At 38.4% G+C, this 24120-nt stretch overlaps 1 protein-coding gene across 2 annotated transcripts in view; it reads left to right on the top strand.

Annotated features, from left to right (window-relative positions):
* The window catches only part of LY75 (lymphocyte antigen 75), a 109919-nt gene that overhangs the window by 55373 nt on the left and 30426 nt on the right, over positions 1-24120 (top strand). Inside the window, exons 17-25 of one of the 2 annotated variants that reach the window (XM_070070821.2) lie at positions 2559-2594; positions 2994-3169; positions 5707-5774; positions 6039-6115; positions 6704-6843; positions 9410-9515; positions 9729-9889; positions 19558-19687; positions 20850-21076. In XM_070070821.2, the coding sequence (XP_069926922.1) occupies positions 2559-2594; positions 2994-3169; positions 5707-5774; positions 6039-6115; positions 6704-6843; positions 9410-9515; positions 9729-9889; positions 19558-19687; positions 20850-21076 (1121 nt within the window). The remainder of the gene's footprint in view (positions 1-2558; positions 2595-2993; positions 3170-5706; positions 5775-6038; positions 6116-6703; positions 6844-9409; positions 9516-9728; positions 9890-19557; positions 19688-20849; positions 21077-24120) is intronic. The other variant, XM_089328279.1, reaches the window with a different exon arrangement.

A 24120-nucleotide genomic window follows, 5' to 3' on the forward strand; every position in this document is an offset into this window, starting at 1 on the left:
AGTTACTGGAATTAAGACTTATTCTATGCATCTGCTCTCCCACAATATGGCGCTGGGAGAGAAGTAAACAGCTTCCGCACAGCTGCCTCCAGTTCAACCAATAAACTGTAGGACTTGCTCCTGATTGGGGAGCAGCGTACTCGGCGTGTGGGCAGCCGAGTTAGGATTGGCGGAGGAGGACTATAAAGGAGGAGAGAGACGGCATGCACCAGGAACATCTAAGGGGAACATCTAAGGGGAACACCTGTGCAGCCCCCGAAGAGAGCCGGCCGGCGGTGTGCCGCTCCCCCGCGGAAGTGGGGAATGTGGCCAGGGGGAACTGCCCTTCCACGGAGGTGGAAGGCACAGTAGCCAACCCGGGAAGAACCAGCAGCAAACCCGGGGAGGGCCGAGCAGACCAAAGAACAGCGCAGGGTCCTGTGTCGTTCCTCCATGAAGAGGGGGAGCGACACTTGTTGGTAGCTGCTTCCTCCTTTGAGAGATTAAATAAGAGAAACCTTAGAAATGACAAACCTGTAACCACAGGAAATAGTATGAAGAGCATGTGATTTTTCTTGTATATATACATGGTGTTTAAATTTTTTATTCATTCCTTTGGGAGACAGAAATAGAGAGCTCCCAAATACCGGTTCACTCTCCAGATACCACCACAGCTAGGACTGAGCCAGTAGTAAACCAGGAGCCAGGAACTCAATCCAGGTCTCCCATGTGGCTGGCAGGAACCCAATTACTTAAACCATTACCACTGTCTTCAAGAGTCTGTGTTAGCAGGAAGCTGTAATCAGGAGCAGAGCCTAGTATCAAACCCAGGCACTCCGATATGGAATGCAGGTATCTTAACCACGAGGCTAACCACCAGCCCATGTATATAAAATTTTAAACTAAAGAGAAGAGACTGAGTCACAAAATAAAAATCACTTAATCAAAGAAATACATTTTCTAAATAACTGCACCCCCATTTCCACAAGCAGAAACAAGATAAAAAAACAAACCACTCCCTATGTGAACTTCATTCCAGTCATTTGAAGCAATCAGTGATTGCTTGATCCAGGGCCTGAATATTACATTAACTCCCCTTTGATAGTACCTAGATTTCTAAGTTACAGTGTGTCACATTCACTTGGTTGTATGTTTCCTTGATTATTACAGCAGCAAAAGTCTATACTTTCTGGTTTTCTTAAGGAAATTTGCCTTTTCTGTTGCCTAAATCACCACTTCTTGGGCTCTTGTCTGTTTATTTTATTACTATTATTTTATTTTACTATTAGTATCCACTTCTTTAAAGTGAATATTTTGCAAAACATATAAATTTCAAGTAGCCACAACCACTACTGCTATATATACTTTTAAATATTCCTTTTATGATTGAACTGTGTAAACAATAAAGGTCATAAAGTTTTCAGTAAAATTACCTGTTACATAGCTACCCAAACACAGCTGTGTTTATTTATGTCTTGATTCCTCCAACACACAAATGATCAGAAGTTTTTGACAAGATTACAGACAAGACACTACATTTTTAGTGGGCTTGCAGCATTATCAATGGAAATTATCCAACATAAAGGGAAGTGGCTGAGAGAAACCAAAGATACTGAGTATGCAGGCAGTCCTCTGAGTAGGATCTTCTATACCTTAGGCTCTGATACCACAGCAAAATTAAAAGCAGCTATTTTGCCCAGTTATTGCTAAGATTAAGTGAGTTGTGTGTTTGACTTGAAGCCAGTGTGCCCTGGGGCCAGAATGAAAAGGGGGAGGAATACAGCTGGGATCCTGTGAGGAGCTGTCTAGGTGCTTCCTTAGAAATGATCACATGATTGCCATACTTCCCTGTGAGTTCAGTGGTAGGGTCTCATTTTTATAGAGTAGAAAATTGAAGATCAGAGAATTAAGTAACTCATTCAGAGTACCACAACAGCAAAGCAAATGAGGGCATTTGGACGTTGGCCTCCCATCTTTGAAGCCCATACTTCTGTGTAACATGCCTTATTTCTTCCATTTCCATCCAGGAATCCTGAGGAATTATTTTTTTCCCTAGTTTTCTCTCATATTCTCCAAAGGTTCAATACTGAGATGTCAAATTTTTTTCCAGTGGCTTCTTGGAGGGACAATAAACTCCACCAACATAGATTTACAGAACAATTACTCAGATTCCACTGGATAGAGCAGTCATTCTTAGATATCCTCATCAACAAGGAGGATTATCTTGGTGCATATTCCTTAGTGATTCTTTGTAATGCATACAATGTTTTTTACTTTTTATTGTTTTCTAAAGATTGTATTTTATCCATCTGGTACTTCAGTTACAACTTCCATGATAGCTAAAGGACTGTTGCTAATACTGGTAATACTTTATTCATGTTCACTAAAGCAGTTTTAGCATAGGCCCTACAAAATTCAATTAGGTGAACATAACTTGAAATGAAATGATTTGGCTAGATACAGATGAACCTCAGCAATACTACAAGTCCCTTTACATTATATTAAAGACCCTATTTATAGTTTACCATGATCTGTAATTGCATATTAAATTTAAGTTACTTGCTTTCTTCCTAAAACAGGTCATACTCCAAAAACACCAGAATGGTACAACCCAGGTGAGTTAAGAGAAATGAAATTTAGCTGAAGTGTTTTTTTTGATACTGTGCAAGATAATTGTGTAAGTACCAACTTCTTGTCTATCATATCTTCAAATGAAACACACATACACACACACACACACATACACACACACCCTACAACAGCAAGCAGGGAGGTGGGTGGCTTGTGTGGGATGAGAGGGTGAGGCTGGGTTTTTCCCACTCTGTGAATACAGGAAGGCGGCAGAATCTGTGGCTCAGGAACCCTTCGTTCTTCCCATCAGTACTGGTCCAGCTAGAGAGATCTACAGTCCGGATTAGTCACTCTTCATAAATATTTTAGAACATAAACCCCACATTCCAAGAGTAGAGTTTGCTTTGCACAACCCTAACTCCAATCTTCCTTTTCTTCTTTAGAGCGTGCTGGAATTCATGGACTTCCACTTATAGTTGAAGAAAGTGAATATTGGTTTGTCGCTGAACCTCACTTAAACTTTGAAGAAGCTTTCCTGTACTGTGCTAGCAATCACAGCGTTCTTGCCACTATCACATCTTTTACAGGACTGAGAGCCATCAGGAACAGAATAGCCAATGTAATTTCAACGAATGCATTTTAATATAATTTTAATTTTTACATTTATTCTGTTAAAATAACAGAAGGGGTCTTCAAAAAGTTCATGGAAATGTGTATTATAAAAAAAAAAAAAAAAACCTGTACATGGATTTCAATTTTTTGTACCAAAATAGACTTTTTTTTTTAATTTGACAGGTAGAGTTATAGAGTATGAGAGAGAGACAGAGAGAAAAGTCTTCCTTCCATTGGTTCACTCCCCAAATGGCCACTACGGCCCCCACTGAGCCAATCTGAAGCCAGGAGCCAGGTGCTTCTTCCTGGTCTCCCATGTGGGTGCAGGGCCCAAGCACTTGGGCCATCCTCCACTGCACTCCTGGGCCACAGCAGAGAGCTGGACTGGAAGAGGGGCAACCGGGACTAGAACCCAGCACCCACCGTGTGGGATGCCGGCATCACAGGCGGAGGATTAACCAAGTGAGCCACGGCGCTGGCCCCCAAAATAAACTTTTAATTCCATTTTCCATGAACTTTTGGAAGTCTTCTTGTGTTTCAAAAATGTTGCCAAAATGTACAAAACTTAAATGTTCCTCTAAGATAAGATTTGCCTCACAACATCCAAAATTCAGTGTTTCACCTTAGAAAGGTTAAATAGAATTGCTTCTTTTAAAATATGTAAGATTAATAGTAGGGGTAAATTTATGAGATGAATATTAGTTTTTTTTTTTTTTTAATTTTTGGTTTTTTTTTTGTTTGTTTGTTTGTTTTGTTTTTTTTTTTTATCTTTTATTTAATGAATATAAATTTCCAAAGTACGACTCATGGGTTACAATGGCTTCCCCCCCCATACCGTCCCTCCCACCAACAACCCTCCCCTTTCCCACTCCCTCTCCCCTTCCATTCACATCAAGATTCATTTTCGATTATCTTAATATACAGAAGATCAGCTTAGTATACCTTAAGTAAGTATTTCAACAGTTTGCTCCCACACAGAAACATAAAGTGAAAAATAATAGATGATTTTTTTAAAATGATGATGAAATCAGATCAGACCTATTGTCATGTTTAATCCCAGTGAGAGTCAAGTTGGGAATTGAAAATTTCTTTCTTTTTTTTTTTTTTTTTTTTTTACAGAAGATCAGTTTAGTGTACATTAAGTAAAGATTTCAGTCGTTTGCACCCCCATAGAAACACAAAGTGAAATATACTGTTTGAGTACTCGTTATAGCATTAAGCCTCAGTGTACAGCACGTTAAGGACCGAGATCCTACATGAGGAGTAAGTGCACAGTGACTCCTGTTGTTGACTTTACCAATTGACACTCCTGTTTATGGCATCAGTAATCTCCCTATGCACCAGTTATGAGTTTCCAAGGCTATGGAAGCCCCTTGAGTTCTCCGACTCTTATCTTGTTTAGACACGGTCATAGTCAAAGTGGAGGTTCTCTCCTCCCTTCAGAGAAAGGCACCTCCCTCTTTGAAGACCTGTTCTTTCCACTGGGATCTCACTCACAGAGATCTTTTTGCCAGAGTGTCTTGGCTTTCCATGCCTGAAATACTCTCATGGGCTTTTCAGCCAGACCCGAGTGCCTTTAGGGCTGATTCTGAGGCCAGAGTGCTATTTAGGACATCCGCCATTCTATGAGTCTGCTGAGTATCTCACTTCCCATGTTGGATCACTCTCCCCTTTATTTATTCTATCGGTTGGTGTTAGCAGATACTAGACTTGTTTATGTGCTCCCTTTGACTCTTAGTCCTTTCATTATGATCAATTGTGAACTGAAATTGATCACTTGGAGTAGTGAGATGGCATTGGCACATGCCACCTTGATGGGATTGAATTGGAATCCCCTGGTATGTTTCCAACTCTACCAATTGGGGCAAGTCAGCCCGAGCATGTCCCAAATTATACATCTCTTCCCTCTCTTATTCCCACTCTTATGTTTAACAGGGATCACATTTCGGTTAATTTTCAACACTTAAGAATAACTGTGTGATAATTACAGAATTAAACCAGTCATATTAAGTAGAACAGACAAAAAAAAATACTATGAGGGATAATGTATTAAGTTGTCCATTAGCAGTCAGAGCTATGCTGATCAAGTCACCATTTCTCATAGTGTCCATTTCACTTCAGGAGGTTTATGAGATGAATATTAGTAAGATAAATGATCCTTATCCCTTGTCACATTTTTAATAAAGTTGCATGTCTAGTTAACTTAAGTTTGGGTTTCTACTAATGAATAACTGCAAAATAAGTTAATTCATTTATTTTTAAATTTTTCACTTAATTGTAATAAAACATTGTGTGTCCAGTTAAAGTGTCAGTCCAATTAATAATTATTTACTTATAGTAACCATATTTTCTGTTCCAAAATAAGACCATTGAATATACAGAGAATTTTCAAATTACTTATTTTGGTGAAAGTGCTTATTTGTGTAATTTTGAGACCAAAGTAGTAGGATATCTGGGAATTTTATGGTGTGTAGTTATAGTAAGGCAGGTGTTTACTTAGAAAATGCAGCACATGTAAGGATGAATGTTTGGTTTGTGTTTCAGATCTCTGGTGATGAACAGAAGTGGTGGGTGAGAACAGATGAACGGCTAATAGATCATCCTTTTTCACTGTATGTAATGTACTGATTCTGCCTTTGTAAAGTTGCCCCTTAAAGCAGTATAATTTTCCCTTTACTAAATGTACAACTATTTATAAATAATTTTGAACATTAATCTATAAATTGTCTATGTTAGAAAAAGCCAACTCTCTTTGCATATTAGCATCAAGAAAAGAGTGGTATAAAATGGAATCATTATAGAATTAAAATAATAGTAAAGAGTGGAATAGAATATCTAATGATATGATGAATTGTCAATCTCTCATTTTCTTTCAGCTCACATCATCGATGGCACTACTTTCCTATGTTTTGGGAGGAATGCTTGTACATGTCTGCCAAGACTTGGCTTATGGGTAAAGCTAATTCCAAACCCTTTACTGTTGATTGTGCAATATGTCAACTCTAGGTTCAGTTACAGTCTTAATCTTGTTTTCCTTCTGATCATTTGTTTGGTAGCTTCATCTTATGCTGATTTATTGTTAATGATAATAGCTCAAATTTCCAAATGCAAATAAAGGTAATTTTTACTGTGAATACTTTAACTTCCTTTATCCTAAAACAGTTACTTAGAAATGAGCTAACCATTATCATAACTGATAAGCTTACTGACAAATTTACAAATTTAAAGCAGGTAGTAGTTCTAAAATACATAGTTTAGGTCCTTTTCTCCCTTATTAAACCTCCCCTTTGATTTGCTTCCTGTTTCCTGTCATCACTCCTTGGATGATGTGATAGCCAGCTCAAATATGTGCTTTTTTATAGGCAATGTTTCATATGCTACAGCCTACTAAATGAATAATAATAGATGACTGGAATGGAAAGGGAATATATTTTTACCATTTGGGAAAGATTGAGTTAAGCCTTTCTTTGCCACTGGATTATTTTTTAAATGTGCTGAATGAAAAATTCTCATCATAGTAATCCTGCTTTTCATTTTTCAGACTTAAATAAACCAGCAGACTGTAATACCAAGTTGCCCTTCATCTGTGAAAAATATAGTGTATCTTCATTAGAGACATACAGTCCGGATCCTACAGCTAAAATACAATGCTCTGAGAAATGGATTCCTTTTGGGAATAAGGTAAAAGAGAATTGCTTCATTGTGCATACAATGATTGCTTTCACCTTGCTTATATGGCCTAGTGGAGAATAACAGCCAGTCAGACAACATCCCTAAGATCTCCTCTGCATACTTGGATATTCCACATGGCACTGTTTATTGCCAGAAACCATGGGTGGAACTAAGAGTTAACTCTCAAGCTAGTCGTGTCCAGAGATAGGTCTTTCAAAATGCTGCATTTCTGTGCCCTTGCTACTAACACTGCAATTGCTAAAGTGGTTGGCCGTTGGATGGTAATCCATTGAACAGTCAGGACTGTCTCTGTGTGCAAATAGGAAGCTGAATTAATTTCTAACTGACGTTTTCTTTCCTCCATCAAGCAGAACATCCAAGCAGTACCTTCCAATCAAATTACACCAGCATTTCCCAATCTACCTTCTAGGGACTCCACACATGCTACAAAATGTTAGCCATTGACTCTGTCTCCATGTACAGGTTTTATGATTAAGTAGGTTTGGGAAATGTTACATTCTATATCTGCCTCTTTGAGGTGCATAATCTGTATTGGCATATGTATCTGTTAGGAAATGCATTTGGCTGCTAAAGAGAAATTGTCACAGTATGTTAAAACATTTATTCTCTTGCATAAAACAAGTGTGAAGGTTAGCAGAATGTGCTGGTATCTTCCAAACAAACTACATTTGTTTCTATTCTGCCATCTTTAATATAAGGTTCCCAAGCTCAATTTTAAGTTGTTCTCTATCTAGAGTCTTCTAGAAACTACCCAATGACTTTCTCGGTATCTCATAGGCTTCTTAAATCTGTAAGAAGTCTGAAAAAAAAATTTGTAGGATGTTTCAAGGAACACAGTTTAATATGTACTACTTCAAAGGTGGGTGATTAGTGTAGTGGGGAAGTCTTCACTAACAGAGTACTCGAGTTTGAGTCCTGGCTTCTGGTCCTGTCCACAGATAGGTCCTGCTGATGCAGATCCTGGAAGTACTTCTGTCCCTGCCACTCATGTGGGAGACTTAGACTGAGATCCTGAGTCTTGGCTTCAGCCTAGCGCAACCCAGGCTATTGTGGGCATTTGGAGAGTGAAACAGCAGATGGGAGATGTCTCTGTCTGTCTATCTGTCTATCTATCTCTCTATCTATTTCTCTGCCTTTCAAATAAGTAAAAATTCTTAAAAGATATACCATTCTACACTAAACTAATTAAAAATAAAAAGGGAAAATAAAGCTTCCAGCTGTAAACATCTATAATAAAGCATGTATTTTGACTCTTTAAAATTAGGAAAATTTTTAATTCCCCAGGGTACAAATATTGTTAATTTGCATAATTAATATAAATTTTAATTAAAATATTCTGCCAAGAGATAGAGAAATGATTTCTGTTAAAATGTAGGGTTTTTTAAGATTTATTTTATTTATTTGAAAGGCAAAGTTACAGAGAGAAAGATCTACCACCCACTGATTCACTCCCCAAATGGCTGCAACAGCCGAGGCTGGGCCAGCCTAAACCCAGGAGCTAGGAGCTTCTTCTGGGTCCCCCACAGTGGGTACAGAGGCCAAAGGATTTGGGCCATCTTCCACTGCTTTCCCAGGTGTATTAATAGGGAGCTGGATGGGAAGTGGAGCAGCCTGGTCTCGAACCAGCACCCATACAGGATGCCTGCATTGCAGGTGGCAGCTTAATCCATTATAGCACATGCTGGCCCCAAATTTTGTTTCTTGATATAAAGAGGTAATGATTAAGAGCACAGACGTTGAAGTCAGATGGAACAGAGGCTTGAATGCTGACTGTACTACTGTGTGGCTGCTTCACTTATGGAGTAAGTTACTTAACTGCCCTGTGCTCCAGTTTCCCCATCTGTTGTGAGAATTAAATAGCACTATACAAATTGCTTAGCATGGGAATTACTCAATAAATTGAAAATGTACACACAAATGTATACTTCAAAGGACTCATGGAAAATGAAATTAAAAGAAGTGTAATTTGCTACAAAAATTCTTGCATAGTTTTATCATAATATGAATTTTCCGTGAACATTTTGAAGAGCCTCATATCATAGTTTGATAACCTCCATTCGGTTGTTTAAGCTGAAGTGTATAAACCAGAATTCTTTAAAAGTTTTTATTTATGTTAAAGAGTGAGAGAGAAAGAAGCAGAACAAACTTCTCTCCACTGGTTCACTTCCTAAATGGCTGCAACAGCCAGGGCTGGTCCTGATGATAGCAAGGAGATGGGAACTCCGTCCTGGTCTCCACATGGGTGTCAGGGGCACAAGTACATGGGCCATCTTCCACTGCTTTCCCAAGCACATTCAGCGGTGGAACTGGACAGAAAGCCGAGAGCTGGGATTCCAACCTGCACTCTGATAAGGGATGCTGCCGTTGCCACGTGGGGCTTAACCTCCAGTACCACAATGCTGTCCCTAAACCAGAATTCCTGTCGTACTACTTTGTACATTTCCATATCTCATAGACTGAAAATTAGAATCTCTCTAAGAGATAAGACATTTACCTCTTTTGTGAGCTCTCCTTTGTCTGTAATCTTATGCTTAATTTATGTCTTTGTTTGCAGTGTTTTCTAAAGATCACACCCCAGTTTCTTACATTTTCTCAAGCCAATGATGTCTGTCATTCCTATGGTGGCACCCTTCCTTCAGTGTTGAGCCAGAGTGAACAAGGTACCAGAATTGTTTGGGAAACACATTTTATTTTGATTTGAAATCCAAGTTTGTTTGCAGAAGCTGTGGGGGATTAACATATAATCTTATTAAACTACTGTTTTGCAGAGTAGGAAAAAGGCTATCTTGATGGATAAGCAAAAATATTCAATGACATCTTTAGTATATCTTTGAATAAATCAAATATCTTTTTAAAAAATCTCCTTTTAACAGATTTTATTACATCCTTGCTTCCGGATATGAAAAGTACTTTATGGATTGGTTTGCGCTGGACTTCCCAGGAAAGGATAAACAAATGGACGGATAACAAACAGCTGACCTACAGTAACTTTCACCCATTATTGGTTGGTCGGAGGCTGCAGATACCAGCAAATGTAAGTTTTCTAAAAATCAGCAATGTATATAACTCTGTGAAATGCCTAATCCTCCATAAGTTATTAGATTAAGAACAAGAGCCTATTGTATGATTCCATTATATCAAATGTCTAGAAGAGACACATCTGTAAAGACGGTCGCTAAGTAGTTTCTAGAAGCTAAGGAAGGGGGCCGGCATTGTGATGCAGCAGGTAAAGCCAGTTCCTGTCCTAGCTGCTCCACTTCCCATTCAGCTCCTTAGTAAGGGACAAGCAGCAGAAAATGGCCCAGTGGCTGAAGCTCTTGGCTCCTAGCTTGAGCCTGGCCCAGCACTGGCCATTGCTACCAGCGTGTAGCAGAGGTTCTCTCTCAATCCCTCTCTCTCTCCCTCTCTCTCCCCCTCCCCCTGCCTCTCTCCCTCCCTCCCTCTCTTTGTCTCTCCCTCTCTTTCTGTAACTCTGACTTTCAAATAAATAAATCTTAAAGCTAAGGTGAATGAAGGGGTTGAAGGTAATGGCTACTGGTTCTGGGGTTTCTTTTAGAAAGAGTGAAAATGTGCTACAGTTGATTAGGTGTTTGTTGTACAACTCTTGAATACACCAAAAACTATTGAAATGTGTCATTTGAATTATAAGTTCAATAAAGCTGTTACAAGAAGAACATGTGTTTCTCCAGCTTTCAGATAGTTGCCCTGGTTTTGCATGGTGGCATCAGATTCCATTGTAATTATTTTATAACCCTCAGGTAGTAAGTTGTAAATAGGAGCTTAACATGTATGAGCTTTGAGTTATCAGCCTCTGTATCTTAAGCAAAAAGGTACATAATTGGTGATTGGAGATTATATTTTCCTAAGAGCTGGACACAAAAAACTGTGGGAGAGAAGAGGAAATTGTACTGACAATACTTATGGTGACACCATGTTATTCCCCACTTCTTCTGTCTTTACTGCTTTGTTGATGCAGAACACATTTCGCACAAAGGGCAGTGATTGAGACATTAAAACGACAAACTCCAATAATATGTCCTAGATAGTAAGCAAATGATGTTCCTAGTACAATGTTAGTTTGCTCAAGATTGGTGTTGGGAGCAAAGGGAACTCTGAATCATGTATAACCATGTACAAAGTAGACAAAAATAATACTTGGTTATCATAGAAAATGTGGAAGCTGTAGAAGACTAAACACAAGGGGCTGGAGCTGTGCTGTAGTAGACTAAGCCTTCACCTACAGCACCGGCATCCCATATGGGTGCCAATTCGTGTCCTGGCTGCCCCTCTTTAGGTCCAGCTCTCTACTTAGAGCCTGGGAAAGCAGTAGAAGATGGCCCAAGTGCGTGGACCTCTGCAGCCTCTTGGGAGACCCTGAAGAAGCCCCTGGCTTCAGCTCCAGCTGTTGCAATCATTTGAGGAATGAACAGCAGAATTTGAGGAATTTGAACCGGTGGATGGAAAACCTTTCTCTCTTTCTCCCCCTCTCTCTGTCTGTAACTCTACCTCTCAAATAAAAAAGTAAAATATTTAAAAAAAGAAGACTAAACAAAACAAAAAAGTCAACCTTAATCTCTCTTAAACTTCTGACAAAGGCTTTTAAACTTCTTTTCTTTAAGGTTTTATTTATTAACTTGAGAGGCAGAGTTACAGAGAGGCGGAGCGGGGGGCGGGGGGTCTTCCATCTACTGTTTCACTCCCCAGATGCCCACAATGACTGGAGCTGAGACTGTCTGAAGTCAGGACCCAGGAGCTTCTTCCAGGTCTTGCATGTGAGTACAGAGGCCCAAGTTCTTGGGCCATCTTCTAAAGTTTTACTCTCAGGCCATTACATAGAGCTGGATCAGATGAGGAGTAACTGGGACACAAACCGGTGCCCATATGGGATGCCAGCTTTGCAGTCAGAAGCTTAGCCTACTAGGCTACAGCACCAGGCACCAGGTTTTTAAACTTTTAACCATAGGGCTGGTGCTGTGGCTTAGCAGGTAAAGCCGGCACTTGCTGTGCCAACATCCCATATGGGCTCTGGTTCGAATCCCGGCTGCTCCACTTCCCATCCAGCTCTCTGCTATTGCCTGGGAGAGCAGTAGAAGACGGCCCAAGTCTTTGGGCCCCTATACCTACATGGGAAGACCTGGAGGAAGTTCTTGGTTCCTGGCCTCCGATTGGCGCATCTCTGGCCATTACGGCCAATTGGGGAGTGAAACAACAGATGAAAGACTTCTTTCTCTCTGCTTCTCCTCCTCTCTGTGCAACTCTTTCAAATAAATAAAACTTAAAGAAAAATAAACTTTTAACCATAACCTATATATAGTAAGAAATACAATTAAATCACTAGCCAGGAGATGGATAAATATAATATTAAATTGAACTAAGAGTTTTAGGAAAAATAATTACTCTCAGAGATTATCCACACTGATATTTTCATTTTGTTCCATTCCATTCTTCTTTGTTATCCTATCTTATCCTATTCTGCTCAATTTCATTATCTCAAATATTAGACAAAATCTGCTGAATTAATTTCATGACCTACTAAATGGGTCTTAAGCTGTATTTGAGCCCTGACTCAGGCAATCACAATGAATATTTCAGCACTTTTTTTTCTAGAACTTTACATATGTTGTTTTCATGACATAGATGGATAATAGTATAATCTAGTGTACTCTACTTTTCTTACTTAGTGGTTTCTTGCCTTTTTAATTTTTATTTTAAGTAGTTCAGATAATACAGAGAAGTATAGAGTTCACTGAGCATACATAGATTTAACAATTTTTAACATTTTGCCATATTTGCTTAATACATAAATATATGCACTATTTTTCTTGAAAGCAATGATTAAAATATTTTTAGAGGAATTTTTTTTAGAGATTTATTTATTTGAAAGTCAGCGTTACACAGAGAGAAAGAGCGGCGGAGAGAGAAGTCTTCCATCCGCTGGTTCACTCCCCAATTGGCTGCAATGGCTGGAGCTGAGCCGATCCAAAGCCAGGAGCCAGGAGCTTCTTCAAGGTCTCCCACGCAGGTGTAGGGGCCCAAAGACTTGATCCATCTTCCATTGCTTTCCCAGGCCATAGCAGAGAGCTGGATCGGATGTGGAGTAGCTGGGACGCAAATGGGTGCCCATATGGGATGCCAGCACTGCAGGCAGCGGCTTTACCCACTATGTCACAGTGCCAGCCCCTGATTAAAATATTAATGTCACATAATATGGGATCATGACAGAGATCATAAAAGAGCAAATAAGGCTGTATTATCATGTAAGGAGTGTAATTCAGTGAAGACAAACATTAATAAATATCTACATAACAATAATAATATCTGCATAACAAAATATATGTTCATCACACATTTTATTAACTTCTACATATGAGAGAAAACCTATGATACTTGTGTTTCTGTGTCTGGATTATTTCACTTAGCATAATGATCTCTAATTCCATCCATTTTTCCATCAAATTTATTGCAAATGTCAGGATTTCAAATCCTTTCAAATAAATAAATGAATCTTTTCTTAAAAAAAAGCTACTTTTAATTGTTACACAATATTGTCTGAGCTAAGCCATCATTTACCTAACATGGTGTATATGAAGTTGATCTCAGCTTTATACATTAATAGATACTGCGGCCAGGAGCATCTTGGTGTATAATCTTCGCTTATATTTAAATTACATTTTTAAATTGTGAAAAGTCATCTAGCCAGATTAAATGCTATAAGTAGTTATAAAGCTTGGTTACCAAATTGCTTTCTGGAAAGACTCATGAGTTTGTGTTGCCGTCAGTAGTTTATTGCCCATCTGTCCTCACCAGCACGTTAATAATTTTAACATGTATTAAGCAGTTAATGTGTGGGGAACTCTCCTAATATACACGTTCATTATTTCATTTAATGTTCATTATAGTTGTTAAATAGCCATGTTACTCTTACCCTACCTTAGAAATGCGAAGACAGTCACAGAGAGCCAGGTCACTTGCCAGAGGGCATGTAGCCCACTTGTGGAGAGTGGGGATTTAAATCCAGGTCTCACAGTCTGCACAGTTCTCTCACCTCTCTACTCCATTGCCTGCAATGAATATTAGCTTCTTAAAACTTGCTAATTTCCCACTTTAAATGATGTATTTTCAGTGATATTTCACTAATTTCTTCTCATTTTAAAACATCTGTTTATTTGAAAGGCAGAATGGCCAAAAGAGAGGGAGAGACAGAGGGAGAAAGAGATCTTCCATCTGTTGGTTCACTCCATAAATGGCCGCAACAGCCAGGGATGAGCCAGGCTTTATAAAGCCGGGCTCCAGGGACTCCATCTTGATCATCTACATATGCAGCAGGGGCCCACGCACCTGGGGTGTCCTCCACTGCTTTTCCATGTACATAAGCAGAGAGCTGAATCAGCAGTGGAGCAGCCTGGATGTGGGATGCCATTGTCATAGACAACAGCTTAACCCCTGCTGCACCACAACATTTGCCCCATACATTTCTCTGGTTTCTAATGAAAATAAACTTCCATAGGTTATATAATAATTTTATCTCATCAAACTTGGATGTTTTTGCCTTTGTAAACTTATCTATCAAACCCTTCATGTATTTTTATTGATTTCATGACTTTTTTTTAACTTTTATTTAATGAATATAAATTTCCAAAGTACGATTTATGGATTACAATGGCTTCCCCCACATACCGTCCCTCCCACCCACTACCCTCCCCTTTCCCACTCCCTCTCCCCTTCCATTCACATCAAGATTCATTTTTGATTATCTTAATATACAGAAGATCAGCTTAGTATACATTAAGTAAGGATTTCAACAGTTTGCTCCCACACAGAAACATAAAGTGAAAAATAATAGATGATTTTTTTAAAATGATGATGAAATCAGATCAGACCTATTGTCATGTTTAATCCCAGTGAGAGTCAAGTTGGGAGTTGATAATTTCTTTCTTTTTTTTTTTTTTTTTTTTTTTACAGAGGATCAGTTTAGTATACATTAAGTAAAGATTTCAACAGTTTGCACCCACACAGAAACACAAAGTGAAAAATACTGTTTGAGTACTAGTTATAGCATTAAATCTCAATACACAGCACATTAAGGACAGAGATCCTACATGAGGAGTAAGTGCACAGTGACTCCTGTTGTTGACTTTACCAATTGACACTCCTGTCTATGGCATCAGTAGTCTCCCTATGCTCCAGTCATGAGTTTCCAAGGCTATGGAAGCCCTCTGAGTTCTCCGATTCTTATCTTGTTTAGACAAGGTCATAGTCAAAGTGGAGGTTCTCTCCTCCCTTCAGAGAAAGGTACCTCCTTCTTTGAAGACCTGTTCTTTCCACTGGGATCTCACTCGCAGAGATCTTTTGCCAGAGTGTCTTGGCTTTCCATGCCTGAAATACTCTCATGGGCTTTTCAGCCAGATCCGAATGCCTTTAGGGCTGATTCTGAGGCCAGAGTGCTATTTAGGACATCTGCCATTCTATGAGTCTGCTGAGTATCTCGCTTCCCATGTTGGATCACTCTCCCCTTTATTTATTCCATCAGTTAGTGTTAGCAGGTACTAGACTTGTTTATGTGCTCCCTTTGACTCTTAGTCCTTTCATTATGATCAATTGTGAACTGAAATTGATCACTTGGAATAGTGAGATGGCATTGGTACATGCCACCTTGATGGGATTGAATTGGAATCCCCTGGTATGTTTCTAACTCTACCATTTGGGGCAAGTCAGCTTGAGCATGTCCCAAATTATACATCTCTTCGCTCTCTTATTCCCACTCTTATGTTTAACAGGGATCACATTTCAGTTAATTTTCAACACTTAAGAATAACTGTGTATTAATTACAGAATTAAACCAGTCATATTAAGTAGAACAGACAAAAAAACTACTAAGAGGGATAATGTATTAAGTTGTTCATTAACAGTCAGGGCTATGCTGATCAAGTCACCATTTCCCATAGTGTCCATTTCACTTCAGGAGGTTTCCTTTTTGGTGTTCAGTCAGTTGTCACCGATCAGGGAGAACATATGGTATTTGTCCCTTTGGGACTGGCTTATTTCACTCAGCATGATGTGTTCCAGATTCCTCCATTTTGTTGCAAATGACTGGATTTCGTTGTTTCTTACTGCGGTATAGTATTCTAAAGAGTACATATCCCATAATTTCTTTATCCAGTCTACCGTTGATGGGCATTTAGGTTGGTTCCAGGTCTTAGCTATTGTGAATTGAGCTGCAATAAACATTAGGCTGCAGACCGCTTTTTTGTTTGCCAATTTAAATTCCTTTGGGTAAATCCCAAACAATAAATATTCTGATCCTATGTTTCATGTGTTGATTACAAGTATTTGGCTAGCTTTTTTTAAAAAAAGTCCAAATACCAGAAATATTACAGGTAAGAGTTTTGGCTCTTTTTGGAATATGTTCAAATCCATTTGTTTCCCTTTTTCTCTCTATCACCTGTAAGTTAGAGAATTTATCATGTAAATGTTAGTTAAAAGTATAGCTATATTTTCTGCTAGTTCAGTTTCATGGGTGCCCTTTGTTTTTCTGATAGTGTGTTATATATATCAGCATATGTAGCTACTATCAATGAATGCATAATCCCTTGCCTAAACCTAACCACCTGTTCTGGTGTTATTTATTGCATATATACTTCCATTTGTTGAAAGTAATATAGAAACTCTCCTTTATCATGTATTAAGTGTGTGTGTGTGTGTGTGTGTGTGAGAGAGAGAGAGAGAGAGAGAGAGAGAATAGCTACCGCAGTGATACATAAATATTACCATATTGCAAGTTTTTATTTATTTGAAAGGCAGAGCTACAGAGAGAGAAAGAGAGAGACTTTCTTTCCTCTGATTCATTCCCCAAATGGTCACAATAGCTGGATCTGGAACAGGCTGAAGCCAACAGGCCAGATATTCAACCAGGTTTCCCAAATGGGTGGCAGATACCAAAGCACTTGGGCCATCTTCTGCTGCCTTCCCAGGTACATTAGCAGGTAGCTGGATTGGAAGTTGAATCAGTACTCTGGTATTGGATGCCAATGGCACAAGAGGCAGTTTATCCTACTGCATAACACTGGCTCCAATTTGACTGTTTTAAAAACTATAAACGGGGGCCAGCACTGTGGCGTAGTGGGTAAAAGCTGCCGTCTGCAGTGCCAGCATCCCATATGGGCACTTGTTCAAGTCCCGGCTGCTCCACTTCCAATCCAGCTCTCTGCTATGGCCTGGAAAAGCTATGGAAGATGGCTCAAGACCTTGGGTGCCTGCGCACACGTGGGAGACATGGAAGAAGCTCCTGGCTCCCGGCTTCAGATCTGCGCAGCTCCAGCCGTTGCAGCCAATTGGGGCATGAACCAGTGGATGGAAGACCTCTCTCCCTCTCCCACTCCTTCTCTCTCTCTGTAACTCTGACTTTCAAATGAATAAATAAATCTTTTAGAAAAAACTGTAATAGGATCAGTTGTCCTTTATTATATGCCTTTGAAAAAATGTTTTACTGTTCTCATCCATTAGTTCAGATAAACTTTAGTATTTGCTCAGTTTCCAACCACTACAATTAAATTTAAAAACTCCTGAAGATGACTGGACTACATTTTCGGGATTAACTGTTATTTTTTTTTAATTTTCTTAATTCAAGGATGTGCTCACATTATTTCTCCATTTGTTTGAATCATCCTTTAGATTACTCTTGGAAGTGCTGTAGCCTCTTTCTCACTGCTTTTGAGAATAGCAGCCTTTTCCTTGATTTTCTTACTGGTATATGGGAAGGCTATTGTCTAGGGAATTCATGTATCTTTTTCCATAAGCATCATTTTACTAAACGTTCTTACTGCTATTCAGTGCTATTCATTAGATTTTCTTGGATTTCCTACTAGGCTAACCATAGTCTGCAGATAACAGTGGCTCTTATTTCCACAGTTACCTCTGTCATACTCATTTTATGCCTCACTTCACATGCGAGGACTTCGAGAACCGTGGCAGACACCAGGATTGGTAATCACCATCCTGACTGCACCCAAACCGTAGCAGTATCCTCTCCAGTCTTCCCTTGTTGAATATTATGTTGTCTCTTTGTCTGCAATATGTCTTTCTATAACTAGCTTGCTTGGATTTTTACATCAGGAATAAGTACCAGACTTAGTTAAACTTGTTTCATCTGATAAAGCTGCCATACAGTTCTTTTTAGGCCTATTGATATGTGGTATATTACAAATATATTAGTAGATGTTATATGAAACTATCTTTTTATTCTTGTCATAAAATCTGGTAAAGTGTGCATTATTATTTTGCTGTTGAGTTTGGTTTATTTCATCTCTGCCAAAGAGTTAATTTTTTATGCTATATTGTCAGATTTTTTCTGATCACACTAGCTTTGTAACATGAACTGGGTGGACTTCTGGCTTTTCTATGTCCTGAAATTGTGACTCAGCTTGGGGAATGACTTTTCACTGAAAGTTTGGAAGAATTACCTACAAAGAGTTAGAGTTTGTTTTAGATATCATTACTTAAAAATAAAGATTGGGCACAGCAGTTAAGATGCCACTTGGGATACCTACATCCCATATTGGAATGCCTCGCTGATCTCCCAGCTCCTCTGCTTCCTGTCTAGCTTCCTGCAATGTGTACCTTGGGAACCAGCAAGTAATGCTCAAGTGCTTAGGACCCTGCCACTTGCACAGGGGACATGGGTGGATTTCTGGGCTCCTAGTTGTGGCCTGGCCCAGCCCTGGCTGTTGCAGGCATTTGAGGAATGAACCAACAGATGGAAAAACTCTCTCTCTGCTTTTCAGACAAAATGAAAACAAATAAATAGGTATATGCCATTGGTTTTGTCCATCCTCTTCTCTATCACTACTCCTGTTGCTTGATGTAAGTTTGTGAAAGCTACTTCTGTATTTTCTATCCTGTTTTTCTTAGTTTTGATTTTTTGGCATTGTCAGATCTATATTAAATTCTTAGTTCACTTTTCCTTTAAAAAAAGAAAGACACACTTAATAATACACATTTACCTTCTCATAAAGTATTACCCATATACCTTTTTCTGTATTTCTGATCTTATTTCCTATAATTATTTTATTTCAATGTTCATTTAATATTTATTGAGTAATAAAGTAGTGTTAGCATTTTCTATCTGTAGTTCCTATGGTAAGCTAACTTTTCTTATTTTTCTAAGTGTGGTATGTCTCGAACATAGAGAAAAATACAGGGACAATATACATTGAATAAATTTTTATGACTGATATTGATTTGTGATCAGAGAATGAATCTAGATACTTTTATTTTAATATAGGGGTCCTTTTCTAGTGACTAGTAAATATCAGAGCTTTAAGGTGTATTCTCTGTTGTGTCATTATAAAAAGTTTATAAACATCTAAAAAGTTGGTTTAATAATTATGTTTTGCTGACTTGAACTATCAAGACTGATCACAGTGTTAAATATTACTGTAGTTGTGTTTGTCTTATTTGTAGTGATTTTTGTTTTAAAGATATATTTATCAGTCTTGCTACTCTTTTGTTGTTTGTTTCTGAAGTTAATTGCCCTTTCACCAGCTTTGAAAGTTTGTCAGAATTTCTTTAGGAATGTCATGATTATGTTCTACATTGGGATTTTTTTTACAGGGGAAAATTCCAATCTGGAAACTAAAATTTTCTTGCTGAAATCTTCAGGCCACTAGTTCCCTGATTGCTTGTACTGGTTTGTCTCTTGTTTAGATTTTTGAGGAAGATTCCCACTACCACTGTACTATTATGCTCAACCTCCAAAAGTCACCTTTTGTTGGAACATGGAATTTTACTTCCTGCAATGACTTCCATTCTGTCTCCCTCTGTCAGAAATATTCAGGTACCAATTATTATCTAGATGACTATGTTATTTTATTATTATTATCTAGATGACTATGTTGTTAAGTGTATAAGTTTCCTTTACACAGAAATCTTACAAATGAATTCATAAGATACAGCTTAAAATTTTGGAATGGATCAATCCACATTGACTCAGGGAGTCAGAGGGTCTCAAATGGAGTATGATTATTTTCAAATATCATTGTCACACGTAATATAAAAAAATTAAGTAATGGAATATGTTAATTGTGGTTGTCTAATGGTGGTAAAACTGTGGTTGAATTTTGTTTTCCTTTCAATTCTGGCATTCTTCATCACTGGAAAGGGGGAAAAATGATTAATATTTTTAAATGAGTCCAATATAAACATTCACTATTAGATTTAACACTAAAAAATGAAAATGTAAAGCATTACAAATGAATCATTGTCTGTGCCTTTCTGTAGTGCAAATAAAAGTGAAATATGTGTTTAAAAACAGAAATCATCTATTTGAATAGGAATCATTTCCATTTGAAAACAATATTTTTAAAAAGATATTACATTGTTTCATTGACCCTCAATGAGTTTTAACAAATAATTAAGAAAAAATTATTTGCATAGTGAGAACCTTAAGTAGATATTTCATGTACTGTAGCAGAACTTTTTTGCTAGATTAATCAGTATCCATTTATCCCACACTTTTTAGTTAACACATTATTCAAGAAGTACTGCAAAACAGTGAGTCAAGCATATCCTCTTGAGGGTGGCTTTGTGCATTTTTTCATGGTAGTTCTCCCAGATGAAAATTGTATAAGGGGGCGTGGAACGCCTTCCCTGTTGAAGTGGCACAAGTGAAGGGCGGTTGGGCAGCCACCATGAACTGGCAATCATATCGCAGGCTGTTCATCTGTAGTTTTCCTCTTTCCCAAATCAGATCAGCTAGACAAAATTTTGTCCTGATTTTAGGAAACAAATGTTGTAGCTCGCATACTTTACCTACAGTATACAATAGGACATACCTAATTCTCCCACCTCCAATCTAAAATAAATAAATAGGTAGATAATATCTAAAGTAGAAAAAAATTATAATATAGATTAGCATGGGGAAGAAATAGTAGGAAAAAAATGTCCCATAACCTGCAGAGTGGGGAAGTTTTTGTGTTGTTGTTTTCTTTTATATACAGAAATTCAAGGCAACCAGACCTTGCAGAATACTTCAGAAACTATAAAGTATCAAAATAATTTATACAAGATAATCCTGAAGAGGCTGACTTGGGAACAGGCTCTGGTAGAGTGTCTGAAATATAACATGCACCTGGTGAGCATCACGGACCCTTACCAACAGGCATTCCTCACCGTGCAGGCAATCCTTCATAACTCCTCCTTGTGGATTGGGCTCTCCAGTCAAGATGTAAGTTTTCAGCCCTAGCTGCTTGAACTGGGGGATAGAATGTGACTGTTTTTATTGCACATAACATCTCTCTCATCAAGCTGAAAGAAACCAGAGATTTTTTTTTTTAATTTGTTTATTTTATTTGGAAGAGATAGAGGCCAACACACAGGGAGATTTTTCCCTCTGCTGGTTCACTGTCCAAATGCCTACAACAGCTGGGATTGGGCTAGGCCAAAGCCAAGAGCCTGGAACTCAATGTGGGTGTCAGAGACCCACATTGCTGCTTCTCATGTGACATTAGCAGGAAACTGGATGGGAAGCAGTACGCAAACCAGGCATTTCAGTACAGGGTATGGGCATCCCAAGCAGTGGTTTACCCACCGCACCAAACATCTCAAAACCAGAGATCTTAGAATTTACCCTAGGGACTGACATTGTGGCATAGTGGGTAAAGCCACCTCCTGTGATGCTGGCATCCCATGTGGGCGCAAAGGTTTGAGTCCCAGGTGCTCTACTTCCCAACCAGTTCTTTGCTGATGTGCCTGAGAAAGCAGTGGAGGATGGCAAAAGTCCTTGGGCCCCTGCACCAATGTAGGAGATCCTGAGGAGGCTTCTGGCTCCTGGCCTCAGTCTGGCCCGGTTCCAGCCATTCCAGCCATCTGGGGAGTGAACCAGCAGATGGAGGACATCTCTCTCTGTCTCTTCTCTCTCTCTGTAATTCTGCCTTTCAAATAAATGAATCAATCTTTTAAAAAAGAGAGAGATAAAGAGAGAGAAAAGAAAAAAACTTATTCCAAAAATTCCAAAAAAGCTCATGGAACATGTGGAGTTTAATTATCTTTCCACTGTTGGAAGATCTGCTTTATTGTTTAAGTGAAGAAAAGTTTCTGGGTGGATACAGATATTTGAGCACTTATTTTTATTTATTCTAATTAAAGATGGAACTAGAAACAGAACTACCATATCTTTTCAGCAAGCAGAAAATAAGAAGGGAAAATCAGATGGAGTAGGCATTTGAAAGCATTGTAGATGTTATTAAAGAATCCTTTCCATTCCTTTCAAACTCGTCAGGGTGAAATTAAGCTATCTAAACCAGGATTAGAATAATGTTTCACCACATCTCAAGTTCTGATCCCGAGTAGATATCCTTGGTACTTCTTATTCATTTTTTAGCCCAGCAAGGAATGCAAAACTCCTATTAATTCCTAGCGCTAACCCATGCACATGTAGCACAACCAGGAATAGTTATGCACCTGAAACTTTTGGCTATAATTAAATAGGGATGGATAGATATAGATAGATAGACAGACAGACAGACAATCTGTCATAGACAGTGTAGGACATGTTTGCCTCTTTTCTCTGCCACAGGATACCACAATACCAAGATGGGTCTGGGACTGCGTGGAGAAAATGTGATTGAAGACAATTTAGTCTTAGCACAAACTGAGAACTGAAGTAGAGAGTGTATGAAAAAAACAAAATTGTTATCAGAAGGTCAATTAAAAGTAGCATCTAGAAATGGCGTGAAGAGTAGTCTCCCAGACCCTCTGGCTATTCTGCCATTGACTCTAGAGCAAGCCAGGTGATCAGGAGTTGCTCACTAGCCCTCACAGTATCAACTTGCTCATAGTGTCACTTTTACTTGCTTGCTCTTCAGCATTTGGTATTCTGTGAAACTCATCTTTGTGTCCATGGTGAGGGTAGTGAGAACTTATTCTGTTTCCTAGTTTCAGTCACCCTAATTTTCTTGAAACAAAGCCAATATTATCACTGTAGAAAATTTGTAAATTCTGGTAACTTTAAAGAAAAATATTAAAGTCACCTGTCATACAAGTACCTAAAAACACAGTTTAATATTTGGTATGTATCCTTCAAGTTATTTTTCTACATACATATATTTGTTTTTAAGATAATTGGTATTATACTGTTTGTTACTTCTTTCTCCCCATTTAATGATTTTGGTCTTACTTCTTCCCCTACTATTAGTCTTCACCTATGATTCTCTTTATTCCTTTCACCTTTAATGTTAACATGTTCAGGGTAGCTATTTACTGTGTATCTTCCTAAGCTGCTTTAAGTCTTTGGAACATAAGAGGATATTTATAAATAATACGTTACATCAAGAACAGTGGGAAGAGGTTGAAAGACTTTAAATAGAATTGTGACAATATAATATTTTTACGTCAGTAAAATGACACTGGGTAGAGGGTAGGGGAGGAAGCAGGTAGAGATAGTTATTTTAATATAAATGCATGCAGGAATTGGTGTAAGCCTGAAATAAGGCATGTGTGCAGTATGTGAGGTGCAACAGTTCTGGGTCTACCAAGTCCAGAGTGTGACTGTGCAGTGAGTTACTCAAGCATGTAGGAGCAAAAGTGCTGAGAATTAGAAGAGGTCAAAAGGCTTGGGAACAGGCTGGGTCCTCCACATGAACACCAGTGATCATAATTCAATGATAGGGCCAAGCAGACTGAGCAAGACTTGGTACATCTGCTTAGTGAATGTTGAAGAGAGACAAGGATTCTGCCAGTGTGCGGTGACAAGAAGGGAGTAAACCTCCTAGGAAGTCACTGAGGGAGATAAAAATTCCTACTATCTACTTTTTTTTTTTTGATGTCTTTTTATTTTTATTTTTTTTGTACTTTTTTTTAACTTTTATTTAATGAATATAAATTTCCAAAGTACGGCTTATGGATTACAATGGCTTCCCCCCCCCATAACATCTCTCCCACCCGCATCCCTCCCCTTTCCACTCCCTCTCCCCTTCCATTCACATGAGGATTCATTTTCGATTCTCTTTATATACAGAAGATCAGTTTAGCATACATTAAGTAAAGATTTCAACAGTTAGCTCCCACACAAACATAAAGTGAAAAATAATAGATGATTTTTTAAATGATGATGAAATCAGATCAGACCTATTGTCATGTTTATCCCAGCGAGAGTCAAGTTGGGAATTAATAATTTCTTCTTCTTTTTTTTTTTTTTTTTACAGAAGATCAGTTTAGTATACATTAAGTAAAGATTTCAGTCGTTTGCACCCACATAGAAACACAAAGCGA

Source organism: Oryctolagus cuniculus, chromosome 3 (genome assembly GCF_051225735.1).
Source record: "Oryctolagus cuniculus isolate XC-2025 breed Fujian yellow rabbit chromosome 3, ASM5122573v1, whole genome shotgun sequence".
Classification (NCBI taxonomy): Eukaryota; Metazoa; Chordata; class Mammalia; order Lagomorpha; family Leporidae; genus Oryctolagus; species Oryctolagus cuniculus.